Here is a 17,848-nt window from a genome sequence, read left to right as displayed (position 1 = left end):
GCGTGGTATGTGCGTGGTGTGCACGTGTGGTGTGCCCGTGTGTGTGGTGTGTGCAGTGTGTCTGTATCACACGCGGCTCCCTCTCCTTGCCATTTATTTGTTGAAGACGCACAGCACCCGTGACCCTAACGCGCCTGAGAGCTGGGCATCACCGTCCCTGTGTTGCAGGTGCCGAGGCTCGGAGGGTTAAGGGTTAAGGGTTAAGGGTTAAGGGTTAGGGCTGCTTCTGCAGTCGCACAGGGAGGGTGACGGCACGTGTCCGGCAGAGGGCCGGCGGTTGGCACGGGGAACAGCGCCGCGTTGGTGGCTCAGGGCAATAAAGGGTGGTTGGGCGGTGAAGGCCACGGTGTGGGCGGACGCCTGGATTGGTGAGGCTGCGCGCGTGCGGGCCGCTTGGAATTGTGGGAGAGTCCGTTTCGGGCAAGTACAAGGAGCGGCCCCCGAAGTCCAGCTCCACGGCCCTCGCAGGGCCTGCCAGGTCGCGATGCGACGGGAAGCAGCCCAACGGGCCCTCCGGGCTGGATGGTGGGAAGTTCTGCGCTGGGATCCGAACGCCCGGCTCTGGCTGTTCCTCTAACAAGCCGTGAGGCCCTGGGCGAGTGTCTGCACGTCTCCAAGTCTGAGACTCTCACCCTCGGAGTGCGGATAAGGCCAGCTCCACCTGCTTCGAGGTGCCGTGAGCTCCTACGGGCAGTTTCCGTACCTAGCCCGAGACGCTCGGATGTCCAGCTCCTCCCAGGGTGGACTCCTCTCTCCCCGGAGGGGCAAGACCACACAGGGCAGTGGAGCATGAGCCCGAGGCTGGCTCTGCCTCGTCTCCCAGCTCTGCCTGTCCGGGTTCGTGGGCTAATTCCTCACCCTGGTCACTGCACTTTCCCAATCTGTAATGTGGGGAACGCACCGGTAGCCCCTATAAAACACTTACAAAGAATCGTGGTATGTGATGAGCACTATACGAACGTCTGCTAGGCAGATACGATCCCCATTTTACCGATGTGAAAACAAAGGCCCGAGATCACACAACCAGCGCACAGCACGATGGCTGCAAACCCATCCGCTGACTCCAGGGTGCTGGGTAAGCAACGGGGGTGGCGGGGCTGGGAGGCTGAGGTTCCGAAGCACACAATGGCCCCCCAAGATTCGCTTCTTTATCATGCGCCTTCTCTGAGGTCCAGCACACAGGAGACCCTCAATAAACATCTGTTAGGCGAAAGGATTTGAGAGGCACATTTGTCTAACCCAAGTTAGATTCATCGGAACACACAGCACAATTTGGTGGGGAGTAGACCGTGCGCTGAGACCCTGACTGTAACATGCAGCCGGCAGGCGGGGAGGCGGTGATGTCAACAACACACACGAAAATAAAGGCAAACGTGAGACGCTGTGCAAGAGGCCTACCCTGAGGGCGGGGAGGTCACGAGGAGCAGGTGTCTCCTCACTGTGCCCACCCACCCTCCAGGCCAGCGACCCCGCCGGGTTCAGGTGCAGGGGTCATGCGAGTCTGGATCGCAGAGTCGGGGAGGCCAAGGAAATGAGGTGTGAGCTGAGGCCAGACGTCTACCTACAGTCAAGTGGCTAAGAGCCCTGCAGCCCCTGCCTCCCGAACGCACCCAGGAAGCTGTGACGATCACCCTGTGCGGCCCGAAGTCTCTGCAGGTGTGATTAGATCAGGCTCTTGCGATGAGATTATCCTCAACCACCCAGCTGGGCCCCAGAGGAAATCACAGACTCGCCAGGGAGGGGGAGGGAGAGCTGACGACACACACAGGAGGAAGCCGGGGTCTCTGGTGCAGGTAACGGGCATCGTTTAAGCTGCGTGAGGCACGGAATGTGTTTTGATTGGGACCAGACTCTGGGAGGGCCCAGCGAGAGACGGACCAGAGCAAGGGCCTGCTGGAGGCTCAGGGGCAAGTCCGAAGAGCTGGCGTGGGGCTGGGTGGGGGCAGGGAGGCGGGGATGGTGGCGGGGGCCAACTGGGGGCTCGCGGGGAGCTGCTGTCCTGGGCGAGGATGTTCAGCGGGACGCAGCTGCCCACGCTTCCTGCTCGCGGCCACCGGCTCCGGCCCGGGCTGGGCAGCATCCAGCATCATTCCCGCAGCAGCCGCTGTGCGGTCTCTGCCCAGAGCCCATTGGTCACGGCCGACCCGCTCGCCACCCCCGTCCTGCTTTGGGGTGGCTGTCTTGTTTCGTTCACTTCCGGTGTCTGAGGCCAGTCTCCGCCGTCGTAGATCACGTCACGGGGACTGACGAGGCACAGGCGAGGCGTCGGAAGCGTGAGGCCGGCGCTGCGTCGGAGCTCGCCCGGGGGGCCTCGGGGGCGGTTCCGGGGCGTCTCTCGCGCTGACACTCGCGTTGCTCCCTGAGCTCGGACTCGAAGAAGAGGCAGCTGCGGAGGCAGGACCCGTGCGTCCCCGCCCGGGCCCTCGCTGGCCCGACCCAGCCCTGCCTCGGCAGAACCCCAGTGTGTTCCACGCCAGCTACCCCTGGCTCAGGGCCCCTCGGCACCCCGGGGTGGGGGAGCGTGCAGCAGGGGGCACCCACGGGGCCTCTCCCGACACGCAGCCTGGCTCAGGGCAGTGTCTAGCCAGGGTGCGAGACTCCGAGAAATCCTGTTGACGACCGGGAGGCAGGGGGCGGGGGACCCTCCTCTGCCGAGACCCCCAGAGCTCCGCAGCCCGGTCAGCGAGCACCGTGGCGGTGGCTCTGGGGCCTGCACACAGGCCCCCACCGACAGTGGCCAAGTGCGTCTGGGTCGGAGGCCGCGGGAAAGGCTGGTGGGTGTGGTCGGCCACGTGGCCCGGGGGAGCCCGAGGAGCCCGGCTGCAGGGGGGGGGGGCTTCCTTCCCCCTCTGCTGCCCCCCCTTTCTTTCCCCTTCTACTGCTTGAAATTTCATTAGAAAAATTGAGCACAGTTTTCTTGCCAGAAAGAAATGTCTCAGAGCGTGGGCGACAGGGGCCTCGAGCTGGTCCGACTCGGCCCCACGCCTGCGGCTGCGGTGGCTGCATGGCTCTGCCACCGTGCTGCTTCTTACCCAGGCCGGGCACCCCGCGTGCCGCCTTCGTCGCTGCTCTGTGCACCCCGAAGATCGGGGGCTCTGCTCAGTGGCACTGGATTTCGGGGTGCTGACACTATGACAGGACCCTAACCTGGGCAGTGTCTCCCTGGGACCAGCATCGTACCGTCGCCATGGCACCCGTGTTGAGCAAGGCGACAATGCCAGGCAGCCTTCTGCGTGGCCAGACCGGCTCTCGGCCTCGCGGTGTTCAGTGTGATGCCTGGGCTCACAGCGGCTGGCCGAAGCCGCTGTCCCTCTGGCTCTTTCTTCCAGAAGCCACGCCTGGCACTCCAGAGGGGCTGGAGGGAGGTGGAGGTGCCTCGAGGGGCCAGCTCGGCTCCCTGGGGTCCTCTCGGAGCCGGCTGGTCCCTCCTCTGGAGGACGCGCTGTGGGGTCACTGCAGGGGCTGAGACTGAATCAGAAACCCCAGGCCAGGGGGGACCCAGAGCCTTCCAGGAGGCTGGCACCCAGAGGTGGCCCCGCCTGCTCCAGCACCAACAGCTGCAGAGGTCTGGGCTTTGGGGAAAGGCCTGGGAGGGGAGAGGCTGAGCGGAAGCCCAGTTGGAAAAGTGGGGTGTGGGGCTTGACACTCTATCATCTTCCGGGTGTTGCGTCGGGGTGCAGGAGTGGGGGTGGCCTTGACACTTCTGTGGCTCAGAATGTCAGTCCGCGTCTGCCGGTCCCTCAACCCACGCCCTCCAGGCTCATCCACGGGAACCTTGCAGAACTGGTGACAATTACGAGGGGTCAACACGCTGGGAACCTGGGGGACGCAGGTCTGACTCTCGGAAGAGCCCTCTACCTGCCCCACCTACCAGGTGTGTGCCTCTCACCTGCCGGGGGCTCTGCTGCTCCCCGTCATCCAAGCATCACCTGCACACGTGTGTCCTCTCGGCTGCCCGAGGCTGCGACCCATCTCGACCCTTCCAATACAGTGCCACCAGCACCATCTCAAGAAATATTTGAGGACACTCACTGTCCCTACGCTGCCCCCGTTACAACTTTGCCACAGGAAGCTCCTCTCTGGACCCTCACTCCTTGGAATATTCCGGGCTGTTTGCCAGGACGCCACAGATGCCATGTCTCATCTCTGCTGTTGGGGCTCAGCCTTCAAAACGCCACACACGAAATGGGACGCCAACGTCAGGACCACGGCTGCACACGCTGGCGGCTCAGGGGGCCGTCTGAAGTCCTCAGGATCTTGTTATCCACTGTGGCGGCGGAACGTTCCAGGCGTGCAGAAGAGGGTTCACTGAGATTTCAGAGCACGTTTGAGGGTTAACGCTGAACCTCACGTCGTGGCCTTTCCCCACGTGAAGCTTCCACGACACGACCAGAGCGAAAGCATTCTGGGGGCTGCTCCCCACAGCACTTTGGAAATGGGGGAGCCACAGACGGGACAGACGCGGTCGCCAGCCACTCCCGCCGCTTCTGCCCAGAGCCCGCCTTCAGCGACGGTGCTCGGGGTTAGCCGTTCTCGTCGACGTAAGCTCCAGGTGGAGAGACCGTTAAAGATCTCCAGCCGATGACGCCAAACACACTGCCTTCTTTTCTGTTGTTTCTAAGGCTATAGAAGTTACAAGAAACAAACCCCAAAGGCAGAAGCTGTGAAGATAAAAAGGGTCCGAATCGCTAGGTTCTATGAACCGTTCGGCTTATAAAAGAAATCAGCGCCGTGTGCAGCTGGCCGCAAGGGCGACAGATCCCCAGCTGGACAGACAGCACCTGGTCACCCTGAACCTGCCACTGGGCGGTGGCGACTGGCAGAGGCCGGGGGCAGCTCTTCCTGCTGGCAGCATTCTGGGTGGGAAAAGCAAGGGGTACTCGACCGTGACGAATCCACCAACTGCCATTCCACGGCGGGCTCTGACTTCGTTTCCCCAAAGGCCCCCGGCCCCCCGCCAAGGCCAGGCAGCTCTCTGAGATGACACGAGGGGGACAGAGGGCCAGCGGGGGGCGGTGTGGCCAGCCACCAAGTGACAAGGACAGCGGAGTGTTCCCGGCTAGCCAAGCGCTCCTCAAACACAGCCTGTCTCAGCGGCAAGGCCGATCTCACCTGCGGAATCACCGTTAAGTGCTATGTCGTCACTGCGGCCCCCACAGCCAAACGCACGCGCCTGGAGCCTGGAGCCGGGCCCGCCCCGTCCCCTCCCTGCCTCCTCACAGCAGCCCCGCCACGGAAGGCCCTCGTGGCCCCTTCTGTGGGAGGACCGGGAGGGGCCGGGTGGATCCGGGCTAATCTGGGAAATGCGGTCGCACGGTACCGTCGAGCTGGCAGCGCCCGCGGGCCGGCCGGCCCTTCATCCCAGACCGTGCCCGGACACGTGGCGCTCTGCTGGCACCACGGCCGCTTGCCCGGTGTCACGGCCGACCTGGAGCATGAGGCTAGGACTCTCGGGAAGGCTCTCCCCCACTGCCAGACGCAGACATTCAGCCGCCTCAAATCTACAACGTGGACAATAAATACCAAACAAACAAAAAATAACCACAACTTCACGGAGCCTCCGCCCGTGATTCCCCGTGGCAGCCGCTGACACGCATCTGAGCACTTGGTCCCAACGACCCCGTGAGGCAGACGCTCCCTTCGCCCCACTCACGGATGGAGGCGCCGAGGCACGTGAGCGGCCTGCACGCGTGCCACCGGACAGCCTGGCCCCTAAGTCCGGGCTCCCGACCGCGACGTCAGGAGGCCGCCACCGGACTGAGGAAACCGGAGCCGAAACGCGCCTGTCGTCCCTGGACTGTCCACGCCGCCCCCGCCTGTAACGTGTCCCACCTCGTACAGCCCTCCCGGCCGAACGGCCGTGACCAGGGACGGGAGGGTTTCAGGGCATACGACGTTTTTCAGAGGACACAGCCCTTCACTGCTGCCACGGCCTACGCTTTGCAGACCGGGAAAATGAGAGTGGAAATGGCTGAGGTTCAGACATGCCAGGCGGACTCGCTGACGGAGGAGCGTGCGCACAGTCCACAGCGTGCACACGCACACAGTGGTGCAAACAACGTGCACACACACACACGGTGGCGTGAACAGTCAACAACGTGCACACGCACACGGTGGTGCAAACAGTCCACAACGTGCACACACACACGGTGGTGCAAACAGTCAACAACATGCACACGCATATGGTGGTGCAGTCGACGATGCCTGCACGCACACCGCGATTAATTTAATAAACAGTTGATAGCGATGCTACCTGCGCTATCTGATGGTGTGATCGACAACGATACACCGCGCACACAGTGGTGTAAACAGTCGACAACGTGCACACGCACACGGTGGTGTAAACAGTCGACAACGTGCACACGCACACGGCGGTGCAAACAACGTGCACATGCACACGGTGGCGTGAACAACATGCACACGCGCACGGTGGCGCTTGGCCTTCAAACGCGAGGACATCTGACCCGTGCTCCAACGCGAAGGGAGCTTGAGGACACTGCCAGGCGGAGTCAGCCAGTCACCGGGGACGGACACTGTGTGGCTCCACAGGTACGAGTCAGTCAGAGGCAGAAAGTGGGTGGCGGGGGCAGGGCTGGGGGAACAGGGTCTCGGTCTGGGGAGATGCACAGTGCTGGAGGTGGGTGGTGGTGACGGCGCTCGACCCTGTGGACGTGCTTAATGCCACTGAACTGCGTGCACAGAAACGGCTAAGACGCTGTCATTTCACGTTGTGTATTTTACTGCAGTTTTAAAAAATGAAAACAATTGTAGCAGGGAACCCAAAGCAACCTGAGCAGGCTGCGGGCCCTTCTTAGCTCGCATCTGGACCAAGTTTTTGGGGCACTTCGACTTTGCTTGGGCGAACGTGCTGGCGGGGTGCGGGGCGGCAGGCGGACGGGCTGAGGCGTAACCCACACCAGCAACTGCAGAGACGTCTTTGGAGATTGGAAGTCTGAGCCCCCTGCAGGCCGCAGAGTGCACCTGTGTGGTGACTCACTGTGTGACAGCACCCACTGTGTGACAGCACCCCCGGGCCCAGGGAAGGGCGCACGCACTCACACTCCTGCTGGCGCGTCTTTGAGCGTGCACTGCCTTAGGACACTTTTTTCTCAGGAGGATTCAGAACTCTGGGAACGCAGACCGTCCACCGTGAAGGCAGAAGAGACGGCGAGCTGAGCTAGAGGCCGCGGGGCCATCTGAGCCCCGCCGAGCTGAGCCCGGCTGCAAAGCACGCTGGCCGTGAGCCGCCCTGCCGGCGGGGCCTGGGCTCTGTGGAGCGGGAGGGCACGGCGGGCGCCCAGGCTGGGCTTCTGGGGGACCGGCTCTCATCGTACTGCCCGTCTGGCCGAGGGGGGCGCGGGGGGACCCCGGGCCAGGACCAGCTGGTGGGCTGCTGCTGTCTCAACGGGGACACTCCAGGCCCTTCTGTATCCCCTGGGAAGTCTCTCAGCCCTCCTTGCCAAAGACCTCCCCCAGGCCCGAGAGTGCGGCCTGCTGGGTCGATGACATTTGTGGGGCTCAAGCCTCTAGCCACCCCCCTTCCCAGGGTCTCCAACTGCCAGAAATGTCTGCTTTAAGCAGCCTCAGACCACGGCAAGCGGAAGCAGGAGGGGGGCAGCAGCCCCCGGGCTGCCCCGCGTCCTCGCTGTCCTGTGACAGGGCCTGCTGTGGCATCGCGGGCGCCTGGGCTGACGCCTCAGTGGCTGATCTACTTACTGAGAAAGAGACTGAAAATCGAGACCTCTTATTAATTTTCACAGCCCGGCTCTGACGCTGCCGGAGACAGAGAGACCATCGCAAGCCAGGGGTTGGGCCGGGAACCCAAGTGCCCTCCCTGCTCCATCTCCCCGTCACTGCCGGCCCCACCTCTGTTTTCACGCTGGGAGCCCCAGAAGGGTGTGGGATCGTCCCTCAGCTGGAATGTAGCTTATGTTATTATTTTAGTATCTGTTCAAAGATCTTAAGTCATAAACGTTTAAAGATAAGTGGACTTTGCCAGAAGTGGTGACGGTGGCCAAGGGGAGTCGCTGTCCGCCCACAGGGAGGCGGGAGTGGGCAGGGCTCGAGGCCCCCCCAGGGCCGGACGAGTGTGCCGGGCCCCCACGAGCGGGCAAGGGCCCTCTGGGTGTTGAGCCAAGCAGGTGTTACAGCAAAGGGACATTCTCGCTGGGCTTTGCCAGGTGGCAGGACAGACACAGCCCTGGAGGGGAAAGCTGCCCATGGCCAGGGTGCTGACCACACCGGACAAGATTGGGGACAGGTGCAGCCTTCGCCCAACGGGAGACGGGGCTGCTCTGAGGCAGCGTGGCCAGCCCACAACGCCCGCAGTGTCTGTGCCAAAGGCAGGGGAGCTGCAGCCCCACAGAGGGTGCAGGGCCAGAGCCGGGCAGGGGGCCAGGAGAGACACGCAGTGGGGAGTGGGCTTCCTTTTGGCTGGACTGGGAAATGGCCACCAGGCTCCAAGGGTGGGGAGGAGGGCCTGAGCCACAGAGCGGAGCCTCTGGGGAGGGGGTGGCGGGTCAGGGCCAGGCTGGGGTGGCGGGTCAGGACGGCCTGGAGAAGGCCCACAGGCCGAGCACGGTGGGTGCCGGGCTCCGGCTGGAAGTGGCAGTGAGGGAGGACAGGCGCTCCGGGACGGTCAGTCTAGCCCAGGCTCCTGCCCAAGCCCAAGCCCAAGCCCAAGGCCAAGGCCAGGCTGGGGGTGTCTTACAAAGGCCTCACTCTGCCTCATCGGAAAGGTCAGCAAACCCATGCCTGGACCTGCCACCAGGCAGGACCCCTCCCTCCCCCTGGGTCTCCCACTGACAGGTGCTCCGTCCCACCAAGCCGTGGGCCCCCAGCTGAGCGCCCTTTCTCCGTCCCTGAGCGGGAGAAGGGAGTGGCGTGAGGCCAGGCCCTCTGGCCAGGGGCGGCCGAGTGGACAGGCGCGAACTCTCTGGGCAAAGGCACCTGCAGCAGCCTCCCCGGGCACGGGCGCCCTGGCTCTCCGGGTTTGGGGACCCGGCTCCCGCCCCCTCCCCCTGCACCTGCTGCCCGAGGTGCCAGATCTGTGCCCCCCAGCAGGTGGCGGGGCAGGCGGTGGGGACAGTGCGGAGGTGCTGCTGGCTGTGAGAGGATGCACCCCTGCCATGTGGCAGTGCTCAATGGGCCCCCCCAAGGCTGCCGGGTCTGTGACAGGGCCCCTGCCCCACAGGGCCGGTCTGCTCCGGGCACGGCGGCCCCTCCCCACACCGGGTCCTGCTGGACCCTCCGTCCATCCATCGCGGGGGCCCTGCCCAGCTGCTTTCACTCCCCGTGCCCCTCAGCCCCTGGGCCCAGGCCCAGCGCTTGGCTCAGGCAGGGGTGGCCCGGTGCTTGGCGGGAGTGACCGAGCATCCTGCGTGTCACGTTCGCCTCGGACCCCAGGGCTCGGCGTATAGCAGCTGCTCAGCACTCGTCCAGATCGCTGACTAAGTGACCTGCGCCATCCCACCGATGTGTCCAACAACCAGTGCTCCTGGTACCCCACGTGCCCATCGAGAAGACGGGGGGGAGAGGGGTTAAATCACTCGCTGAGGCCACCGAGATGGAGTTGGAGGCACTGAGAATGGCCTGTCTTCAAGGCGCTCTGGGCCTGCCACCCCACGCTCGCCGGAGCACGTAACCCTGCAGGAGCCGCCGTGGGAATGGTGTCCTCCCCCTCCTCCCACTCTCTGGGGGGCGCGTGGAACAGCCAGGCCAGCGACAGGGTAGCTGCAGGGCAGAGAAGAGAGCGAAGCCACAGGACTGACGACCTGACTGACCGGGCGGGACACACGGCAGGAGGGCCAGAGGCGGCTTGTGCCCCCTCCCCTCCCCCACGCCCTGCCCCCTCCTTGGAAGCAACGCGAGGCTGTGTGGACACGTCAAAGAAAGTAAAAGAAACGCAGAACGGGATGGCGGGGGGTAGGGGGAGGGGGGAACTTCGGAACTAATCCAGAGCCTGGGATTTTAAGGAAAGAGAGCTCAGAGCTGAGGGCAGGACAGACGGGCGCTTTCTAGGGAGACGTTTGCCGCTGGCCTGGCGAGCGAGGTGGTCAGAGGCCACTGGCCTGGGACCCCGAACGGTTCGGATCTCGGCCAGGGCTACGAGTCCAGCTATGAGCCTCCAACAGCGTCCACAGCAAAGGGAGAGGGTGCCGAGCAAGGTCAAGGATGAGGAACGGACTGTGCACGGATGGCAGAGGTTTCAGGACCACGGCCCACCTCTTCCTCTAGTCATGGCAGAGGAAGGACATTTACAGGACACGGACAGCATGCGCACCGTGCCATCCTGTCCCAGCAGCATCCCGGCTGCCCGCAGGGTCTCGGTCACTCCTTGTGACCGTCTATTATACGGCAGACCTCACTCTCCTCCTGACAGAAGGGTAGGCCAGCTCAGAGCACGGGGGACTCGTTCAAGATCAAGATCTTCAAGATCGCAGAAAGCGGTGACATCAGACCTGGCCCCTCCCAAGGCCACGGCTCCCTCCTGAATGCCCCAGGTCACCCAGGGCTCCCTGCAGGGCTGCCCTTCCTGGAGGTCACCGCAACCTTGGGTGTGTCACCTGGGAGAGATCACCCTGCCCACAATGACAGTGAAGCCTGCCGGGCTCGGCGCTCACCTCCCTCCCTGCCCCCCAAACTCTCTTCCCCTTTCCCCCCACTTCCAAACACGGTGCTTTTCTGGGAGACCTTTGGGAAGTCCTTGCAAAGGAGCTGTCACTTCTGAGCCGGTGACAGCGTCTCACCTCACCTCTTCCAAAAGATAAAAAAGCCGACCTCTGATACTTCTCCTCTGGTGGGGGAGAAGTGTGTGCTTGTGCATGTGTGTGCACGTCTGCCCGTGTGCGTGCATGCACACGCTTGTGCTCTGAGTGTGTGTTTGGGGGTGGTGCATGCGTGTTTGCGTGTAAATGTTTTCACATGCACGTTGTGTGGGGGTGTATATGCACATGTGTACACACGTGTGCACTCTAGAGCAGGGGTGTATTCCTTCCTTTGAGGAGGCTGCTAAATTCCTGTGCCATCACAGGTGCCTGGTCCTGGACCTCGGGAGGCCTGGCCTAGTCCTGCCGGTCCCCAACCGCCCGGCGCTGCTGACCCAAGGGGGCCGACAGATGCTTCCTGTTTCCTGTGATCTGACTATTAAAGTGGCTGTGGTAAGGAAAGGGGGCCTGGACTTCGCATTTCCCCGGGACGGAGCTGGGGACAGGGTGTGAGCCAGGCGGCGTGTTGACGAGTCTATCAGCGGGCGGAGGCACGGGACCCGGGGAGCCCAAAGCCGGGGCACCTACCCTGCCCGGCTGGGGGAGAGACGGAGAGATGACGTCCAGCCATGTTTGGAAGGGTGGCCTCCCCCTGGTTTTCTCTGGGGGATGCTCACTTCTTGTCGGTCACTGCCAGGCAGAAGTAGGGGTCAGGGCTCTGGCCCCAGGCCAGGGGGTCCGGGGCTCAGAAGGGGAGGGGCCACCAACACGGGAGTCTGCTCCGGATGCCTGTCTCATGAGACCCAAATTGGTCAGGGACACTGGACACTGGGGGGGGTGGGCTTCGCATCTGCACAGGGCAGATGGGCAGCTGAGCAGGTCCCTCAGTCTCTCTGGGGACCCAGGAGGTCGAGCAGCCCAGGCCACCCCCTCTGCTGCCAGAACTGACCACCTGCGGGGGATGGGGACAAGGACACGCAGCTGGGAGCAGCCCCTGCTGTGCCAGCCCCGCCCCCCACCTGCTCCCTGGCCAGGAAGCCCGGCGGGTCCCCGCAGGGGGCGGCCGGCGAGGGCGACCTGCCGGCGGGCTCCGGGGTGTCTGCCGCGGGGGTCGCTCGATGGGCACGAAAGGGTAACAATGTCCCGGCCTCTGAGCGCACAAACAGCCGATCAAATCCGTTACAAAGAAAGGGAAAAACAACCCGTGCGCGCGCTCGCCCCTTGCCCCGGCGGGCGGGTCCGTGGGGACACCTGCCCCGCACAGGCCGCCGCAGTCGGAGACCACGGACGACGGCCCCCCGCCCCGCCCCGCCCCGCGCCGCCGCGACCCCCGCGCTGTCGCCGGCGAGGGGGCCCAGTGGCGGGCGCGCACGGTGGGGGTGCGCGCCGGCGGGGGCCCTGCGGCCGCCAGGGACACGGTGGGGAGGGGGCTACCTTCTGGATGCGTCCGTCGATGTCCAGGTAGATGGCCTTGGGCCGGTAGCTGGAGGAGCCGGACCCCATCTTGCGCCGAGCGGCTGCACTTGGACTTTTTACTGTACTTTCTCGACGCCAGCGCCGCGGGCGGGCGGGGCGGGGCGCGGGCGGGGGCGCGGGGACCAGCCAACCGGAGCGAGGCCGCCTCCGCCGGCGGCGCGTCCCCGCGCCGCGCCCCCGCCCCCTTCCCTTCCCACAGCGAGGCGCGCTCTCCTCGCTCTCCGCCGGACTCGACCGGTCTCGGGAACGGGGCCAAGTGGGCAGCCTGTCGCCAAGTGCCCTCTGGACCAGTGCCCATAGCTAGCGACCCCCTCTGGCTGCGGGGCCGGTCACGTCCCCCGCGCGGACAGTTGCCCATAGCGACCTCCGCTGGTGGACAAGCAGTCCTCAGCGAGCACCTGGCTGGCACGGGGCCCGGAGCTATTTGTGGTCGGGACCCAAACCCCAGCGGCACTTAGCACCGGAAAATGCCCCTGGGCTCCTGCTTTCTGCGGGTCTGTCCCCTTTAATCTGAGTCGGAAATGGGAAAAGTTCCTTCTCATTCATGTGCATCCTTCCCCTAAGCCTCCTGTACGTTCTGCGGAGTGACAGCCTCTCCTGGCTGCACCCAGAGCTGAACAGGCAATTTAATTTCCGTCCTCAGTGTAGCCGGAGCGAGGATTACGGGGCCCCCGGCTCGGTGCTGCCTCCTGCCCCCCTGTCAACAGCTACAGGGAGTGTGGGAAAGCGGGCGGGCAGGAGGGGTTTCCGGCAGATGTGCCTGCAGATCACGGTGGGGGCTGCCTCCGCAGCGCCCCAGTTCCGGAGGGGGCTCTCCCAGTGGGAAGGAGGCTGGGCGAATGGCCCCGGGGCCTGTCGTTTTGGGAAGTGGGTGCCCACCAGCCAGCGAGCACTGATTTTCTTCTGAGCAAACCCGAAGCCACCGCCCTCCGTCTGCTGAGGGTCTGGGTTTTGCTGACGGAGAGAAGGCACAGGCCCCTCTCCCGCCCGAGCTGCGCTGACCACTGCCACCCTACGGCCACCACCTTCCCCTCCCCGCCACTCAGCCTCCACCTGACACACAGCCACCTGCTCTCCAGACCCCCAGAGCCCCCTGGAGCTCGGGGGAAGGTGGGGCTCACCATGTTCCTGCGAACCATCTTCCTCAGGCTTCGGACAGCCCAGCACGGGTCACTTCGTGTCCCGTGCCTGCTCGTGGGGGCTCATGAAGAGTGATGAGGGTTTGGGCCCTGCCCCCGCATCAGAACCTGGGCACCAGACTTGCTTTGCGAGTTACTGGGGTGCAGAGGGAGCAGCCGGGGGGGCTTCAAAGCCTGGGAGGGAGGTGACCCCAGTGGGTGGTTATAGCTGGTCACCTGGCTCACAACTGGGAACACTGGAGCGAGCACTGTGATTGTGGTTCAACTCAGCCGGCGAGTGCTCCGATGCGGTGTGGGCGGGCCCAGCGGCCGATGTGCGGGCCTGCGCGCCGGAGACCTCGCCACCTGGCCCAGGGCTCGTCAGCTTCTAGCACCTGGGAAGATGTGTGCCCAACCACCGCGTGCGCTCTGCGGGGTCATGCGCTCTGCGGGGTCATGCGCTCTGCGGGGTCACTTACCTGCCCACTGGAGGGCGCAGTTCTGGGACTGCGCGACTGTTACCACGTGGGGTGGGCCTCTTACACCGTCTGGCCGATTCTGAGTTCAGAGTCAGGAGCGCTCCCGTGAGCATCTGACAGACTGGACTGCTGTGCGGACATTCGTCAATGGCAGCGTTCCTAACGGAGCGCGGTGGCTCTTGCACCCATCGGTGCTGTCGTGGCCGCGCTGTTCTAGGCCCTGAGCACTCACGGGAGATCACGGAGACAAACCCCCCGCCTGGAGGAGGCGGCGTATGGGGGGCAGACAAGGCGGGGTGAGTGAATATAACGCGAAGCTTGTTGGGTGATAATTGGTACGGAGGAGAGGAGGCCGTCGGAGGAGAGCTGCCGAACGCGGAACGAGGGAGCGAGGAGCAGCGTGTTTGGGAGGAGAGAACCTTCTAGCGAAGGGGGCAGGCTCATGCCAAGGCGCCTCACACAGGGGCCAGTGTGGCTGGAGGGCAGGGAGGGAGTGGGCAGAGGGGGCCTCGCTGGGTGGCCACCGTCTCTGCGAGGGTCTCCCTGGCGTCCTTGACCTGCATTCCTGATCCTGGCTTGGCCTCAGGGATGCTCCCGACGTAAGTTCCCAGGATGGAGATAAAAACCTCTGGGCGGTGGGCCGGGGGCCGGGACGAGGAGCCCCGGGGGAGCAGGAGGGCTGTGGGTGGGCGGGAACTTGGCCACTAAGCGGGAAGCTAGTCCTGGGAAGTCTGGGGTGAAGCGGCAACTGTCCAGCCATGTGTGAGGCCCCGCCTGCTCAGACCTCACAGGCACAGGGACGGGCGTGGAGGCGAAGGAGCTCGGGGATGGCAAAGGGGCTCTAAGTCAGGCGACCTCCTGGGGTGGCCTGGTCGTGAATTCCTACGTGGGGAGGTCGCAGCGGACGGTCACGCCCCAGGCACACGACTTCTGCTGTGACAGGCTCACCTCTGCCCTGAGCCGGCCCGTGTTTCTGGGCATCAAGGTTCACACACCTTTGAAGTCAGCGGGCGCCACCCCGACAGGAGAGCACGGATCCTGTTAGTGTCCTGCAACGCTGTCCGGGCCGGGGCTCCCCGCCGCCCCGAGCTCCTTCCTCGATCCCGGACGCAGACCAGAAGCCGCAACACCGGCATATTCTCCAGAGCGTGAGATCTTTCTTCCCGACAAACGTCGTCGGCTTGGCTCAGATAACCTCTTGCAAAACTTCTCTGCAGGTTCGGACGCTTCCTTGGTCGACAAGCCCGTGGAGGCGCGAAGCCGCCGGGCTCCCGAGGGTGCAGCTGGGTCTGGCGTCTCCCGCGCCCGCACGGGCTGCGGTTTCCTGGGGCAGCGTCCTGCATGCACCCGGACTCAGCCCCACACGCAGAGCTCACTCTTCAGTCGCCATAAAGCCCACAGCGAAGGGCGGGGTCAAATGAAGGCGTCGGAGCCACAGTGACCAGCAAGGGGGCCGAACCGTGACCATGACCGTGACCGTGGACCATGCTCCGATCCCCGGGTCCAGCGGGGTTGCCGAGCTGTGACCGTGACCATGTGCAAGAACCGTGCTCCGGTCCCCAGGTCCCACTCCAGCTCTTTGTCTCTGATGAGAAGGCCAAAGCCGTGACGGCGAGGAGGAAGAGGACGGGTCTGCTGTGTCCCTGCAGAGCGGGCGGCCCCCAGCAAGGACGCAGACGTCAGGAAGGAGTCAGGAGCAGAGAGGACGTCCGTCCGCCATCCAGAGCGGCCAGGCCCGGCCAGGCTGGCCCCGGCCTCGTCTGGCAGCTCCCGGCCTTGCTCCCCGCAGCACCCCTGGACTGGACGGGCCGGGGAGGTGGGTCAGCAGCTGCGCTGACCCAGCCCGAGGGCATCCTCCCCTGCTCTGTCTTGGGTCTTCCCAGCGTTTTTAATGGTGATTCTGAACACAGTCCAACTGCTTCCTACGGCAACTCTTCTGAACCAGGGGTGGCTGGGGGCGGGGGACAAAATGAACCTGAGGAACGAGCAGAGTGTGTTAGTGCCGGCCGCAGGCAAGGCCCTGAGCGGGCTTTGCTAGAGGGGCCGGGGCCACCCTGGACTCTGGGGACACAGGGAGGGGACGGAAATTGAGCCTCAGCTCCTCTGGTCAAAGGTCGGGCGCTTTGCGTCCCCAGAGCTTCACCATTGACGTGGAGGAATCAGCCCGTTCTGTGCACACACAGCGGCCCCAGCGCTCTGGGAAGCTGTCGGCAGGACGCGCCAAGGCCGAGAAAGGGCGCGAGTGCCCTTTGCCGGGTCCGCCCTGTGCCCAGCGGGCGGCAGAGACACTCGCACAGAGGTCACGATGGCAGCGCCAGTTTCGGTGGCACTGGATTTACATACGCTTTTTCCTCTCTACGGGTTTGGAGATTCCAGAATTATTCCTAGTCGTAAGTATTTCAGGCCGCTTGGTAAGAAAGTGAAAGTCGCATCCAGGTCAGAGGTCGGGGACCCGCCCGCCCCCCGGCCGGGTTCCGCGGTCTCCGCCGTGCTCGCTCTCTTCCCGTTCAGACAAACACCCTGCGCCGTGGGCGTTGGTGTCGCTTCAGCATCTCCCGATTGTAAACGACGTGAAAACCCACCCGCCGTGCACCCTTGGGTGGTCCTGCTGCAGCTCTGTAGCACGACCCCAGGACGGAGATCTCCGCATCAAAGTGCATTCACATCGACGTGTTCGATTTTGCAGACTTGCCCTCCATCACGGTGGCTGGGTCTGAGCGCCCAGTTCCAGCGTGTGTGGGCTAATGCGGGGGTCCCTACCCCGACCGGCTGTTCTCGGACACCAGCCGGGCATCCTACGATTCCACTCGATTCTGACGCCGTCTGCCCAGAGATGGGGTCAGACCCTACAGGGTAAGGGCTCAGCCCCACGAGAACGCCCTCCCCCACTTCAGAAAGTCCAGGTTGTCTCCTGTGTTTGTGATTGACCGGCTATAGATGGGAGGTTCTCGATGAATTTGCTAGAGTGGCTCACAGAACTCAGAGAGTCATGTTACTCACTGGATCACCTGTTTATTATACAAGCATGTGACTTGGGGTCAGGCGGGGGAAGAGATGCTCAGGGCCAGGTGTCGGGAGAGGGTACAGAGCTCCCCGGCCTCTCTGAGTGGGCCACTGTCCCCATCCACAAGTCCACGTGGTCACCAACCTGGCAGTTCCCTGAACCTGTCCTGTTGGGTGTTTATTCAGTACGTAGGCACGATTGATCAGCTCATTGGCCACTGGCGATTAATTCAACCTCCGGCCCCTCTCCCTCCCGAAAGATCGGGGGTGGGACCGAAAGTTCCCACCCTCTTATCAGAAGGTGGTTCCCGTGGCCACCTGGCCCCATCCTTAGGCGACCGAGGTGCTTTCCAAAAGTCACCTGATCTCAGAAACTCAGGTGAGGTTGAAAGGGATTCGTTATGAATATCACCTTAATCTCTCACCGCTTAGGGAACCCCACGGGTTTTCGGAGGTCTGCCCAGAAATGGGGACGAGGACCAAACACGTGCTCCTTCCTCCGCCCCCGCCACGTTCCATGAGGGGAGACGTAGCCCTGTGTATACTTCCCCATCCAATCGGAGGACGCTCTCTCGTTCTAACTTGCATTTCTGTGTTCATAAGTGAGACGAGACACGCTCCTTCGTGGCCATGTGTGTTTCTCCGGTGAAGTCAAGTTCTTTGCCTTTCCTTCTATTTTTAGCACCTTTTTATTATTGACTTAAACTAGCTGCTTCTAGACAGAGGAGAGTAACAGTCTAACTGCCGTGTATTTGCAAATACTCCCATCTCCAAATATGGCTTTCTTTACGGGTTTAAGGAATGAGTACCACTTCTCCCGTAGGCACCCTGGACTGCTGGCCAGCTAAGAAAGGAGGTATCCCTTGTAATAGAAAAGTTTAAAAAGAAAAAAAAAAAAAGAAAGAAGTGACCTAAATTTCCAGAGATTGGGGCTGACTCATTAAATTGTGGCACATTTGCTGAAGGGAAGGTCAAGGACGATAATTATGACAAGTGCACAGAGTCTGAGAAAGTTCCGGTCCCTCCAGGGACGACGTGGAATCCACGGAGGCAGGCAGGCTGCACA

At 63.4% G+C, this 17,848-nt stretch overlaps 1 protein-coding gene across 1 annotated transcript in view; it reads right to left on the bottom strand.

Moving 5' to 3' along the window:
• Positions 1 to 12,289, bottom strand: part of PDE9A (phosphodiesterase 9A) — a 77,489-nt gene extending 65,200 nt beyond the window's left edge. The window contains exon 1 of the mRNA XM_039857406.1: positions 12,141 to 12,289. Coding sequence (XP_039713340.1) covers positions 12,141 to 12,209 — 69 coding nt within the window. The 5' untranslated portion in view covers positions 12,210 to 12,289. The remainder of the gene's footprint in view (positions 1 to 12,140) is intronic.
• Positions 12,290 to 17,848: the final 5,559 nt, after the last annotated feature.

This window comes from Pteropus medius, unplaced genomic scaffold, assembly GCF_902729225.1.
Source record: "Pteropus medius unplaced genomic scaffold, Ma_sr-lr_union100, whole genome shotgun sequence".
In the NCBI taxonomy this organism is placed as follows: domain Eukaryota; kingdom Metazoa; phylum Chordata; class Mammalia; order Chiroptera; family Pteropodidae; genus Pteropus; species Pteropus medius.
The sequence above is the reverse complement of the archived record's forward strand: the minus strand, read 5'-3'. Positions and strand labels throughout refer to the sequence as shown.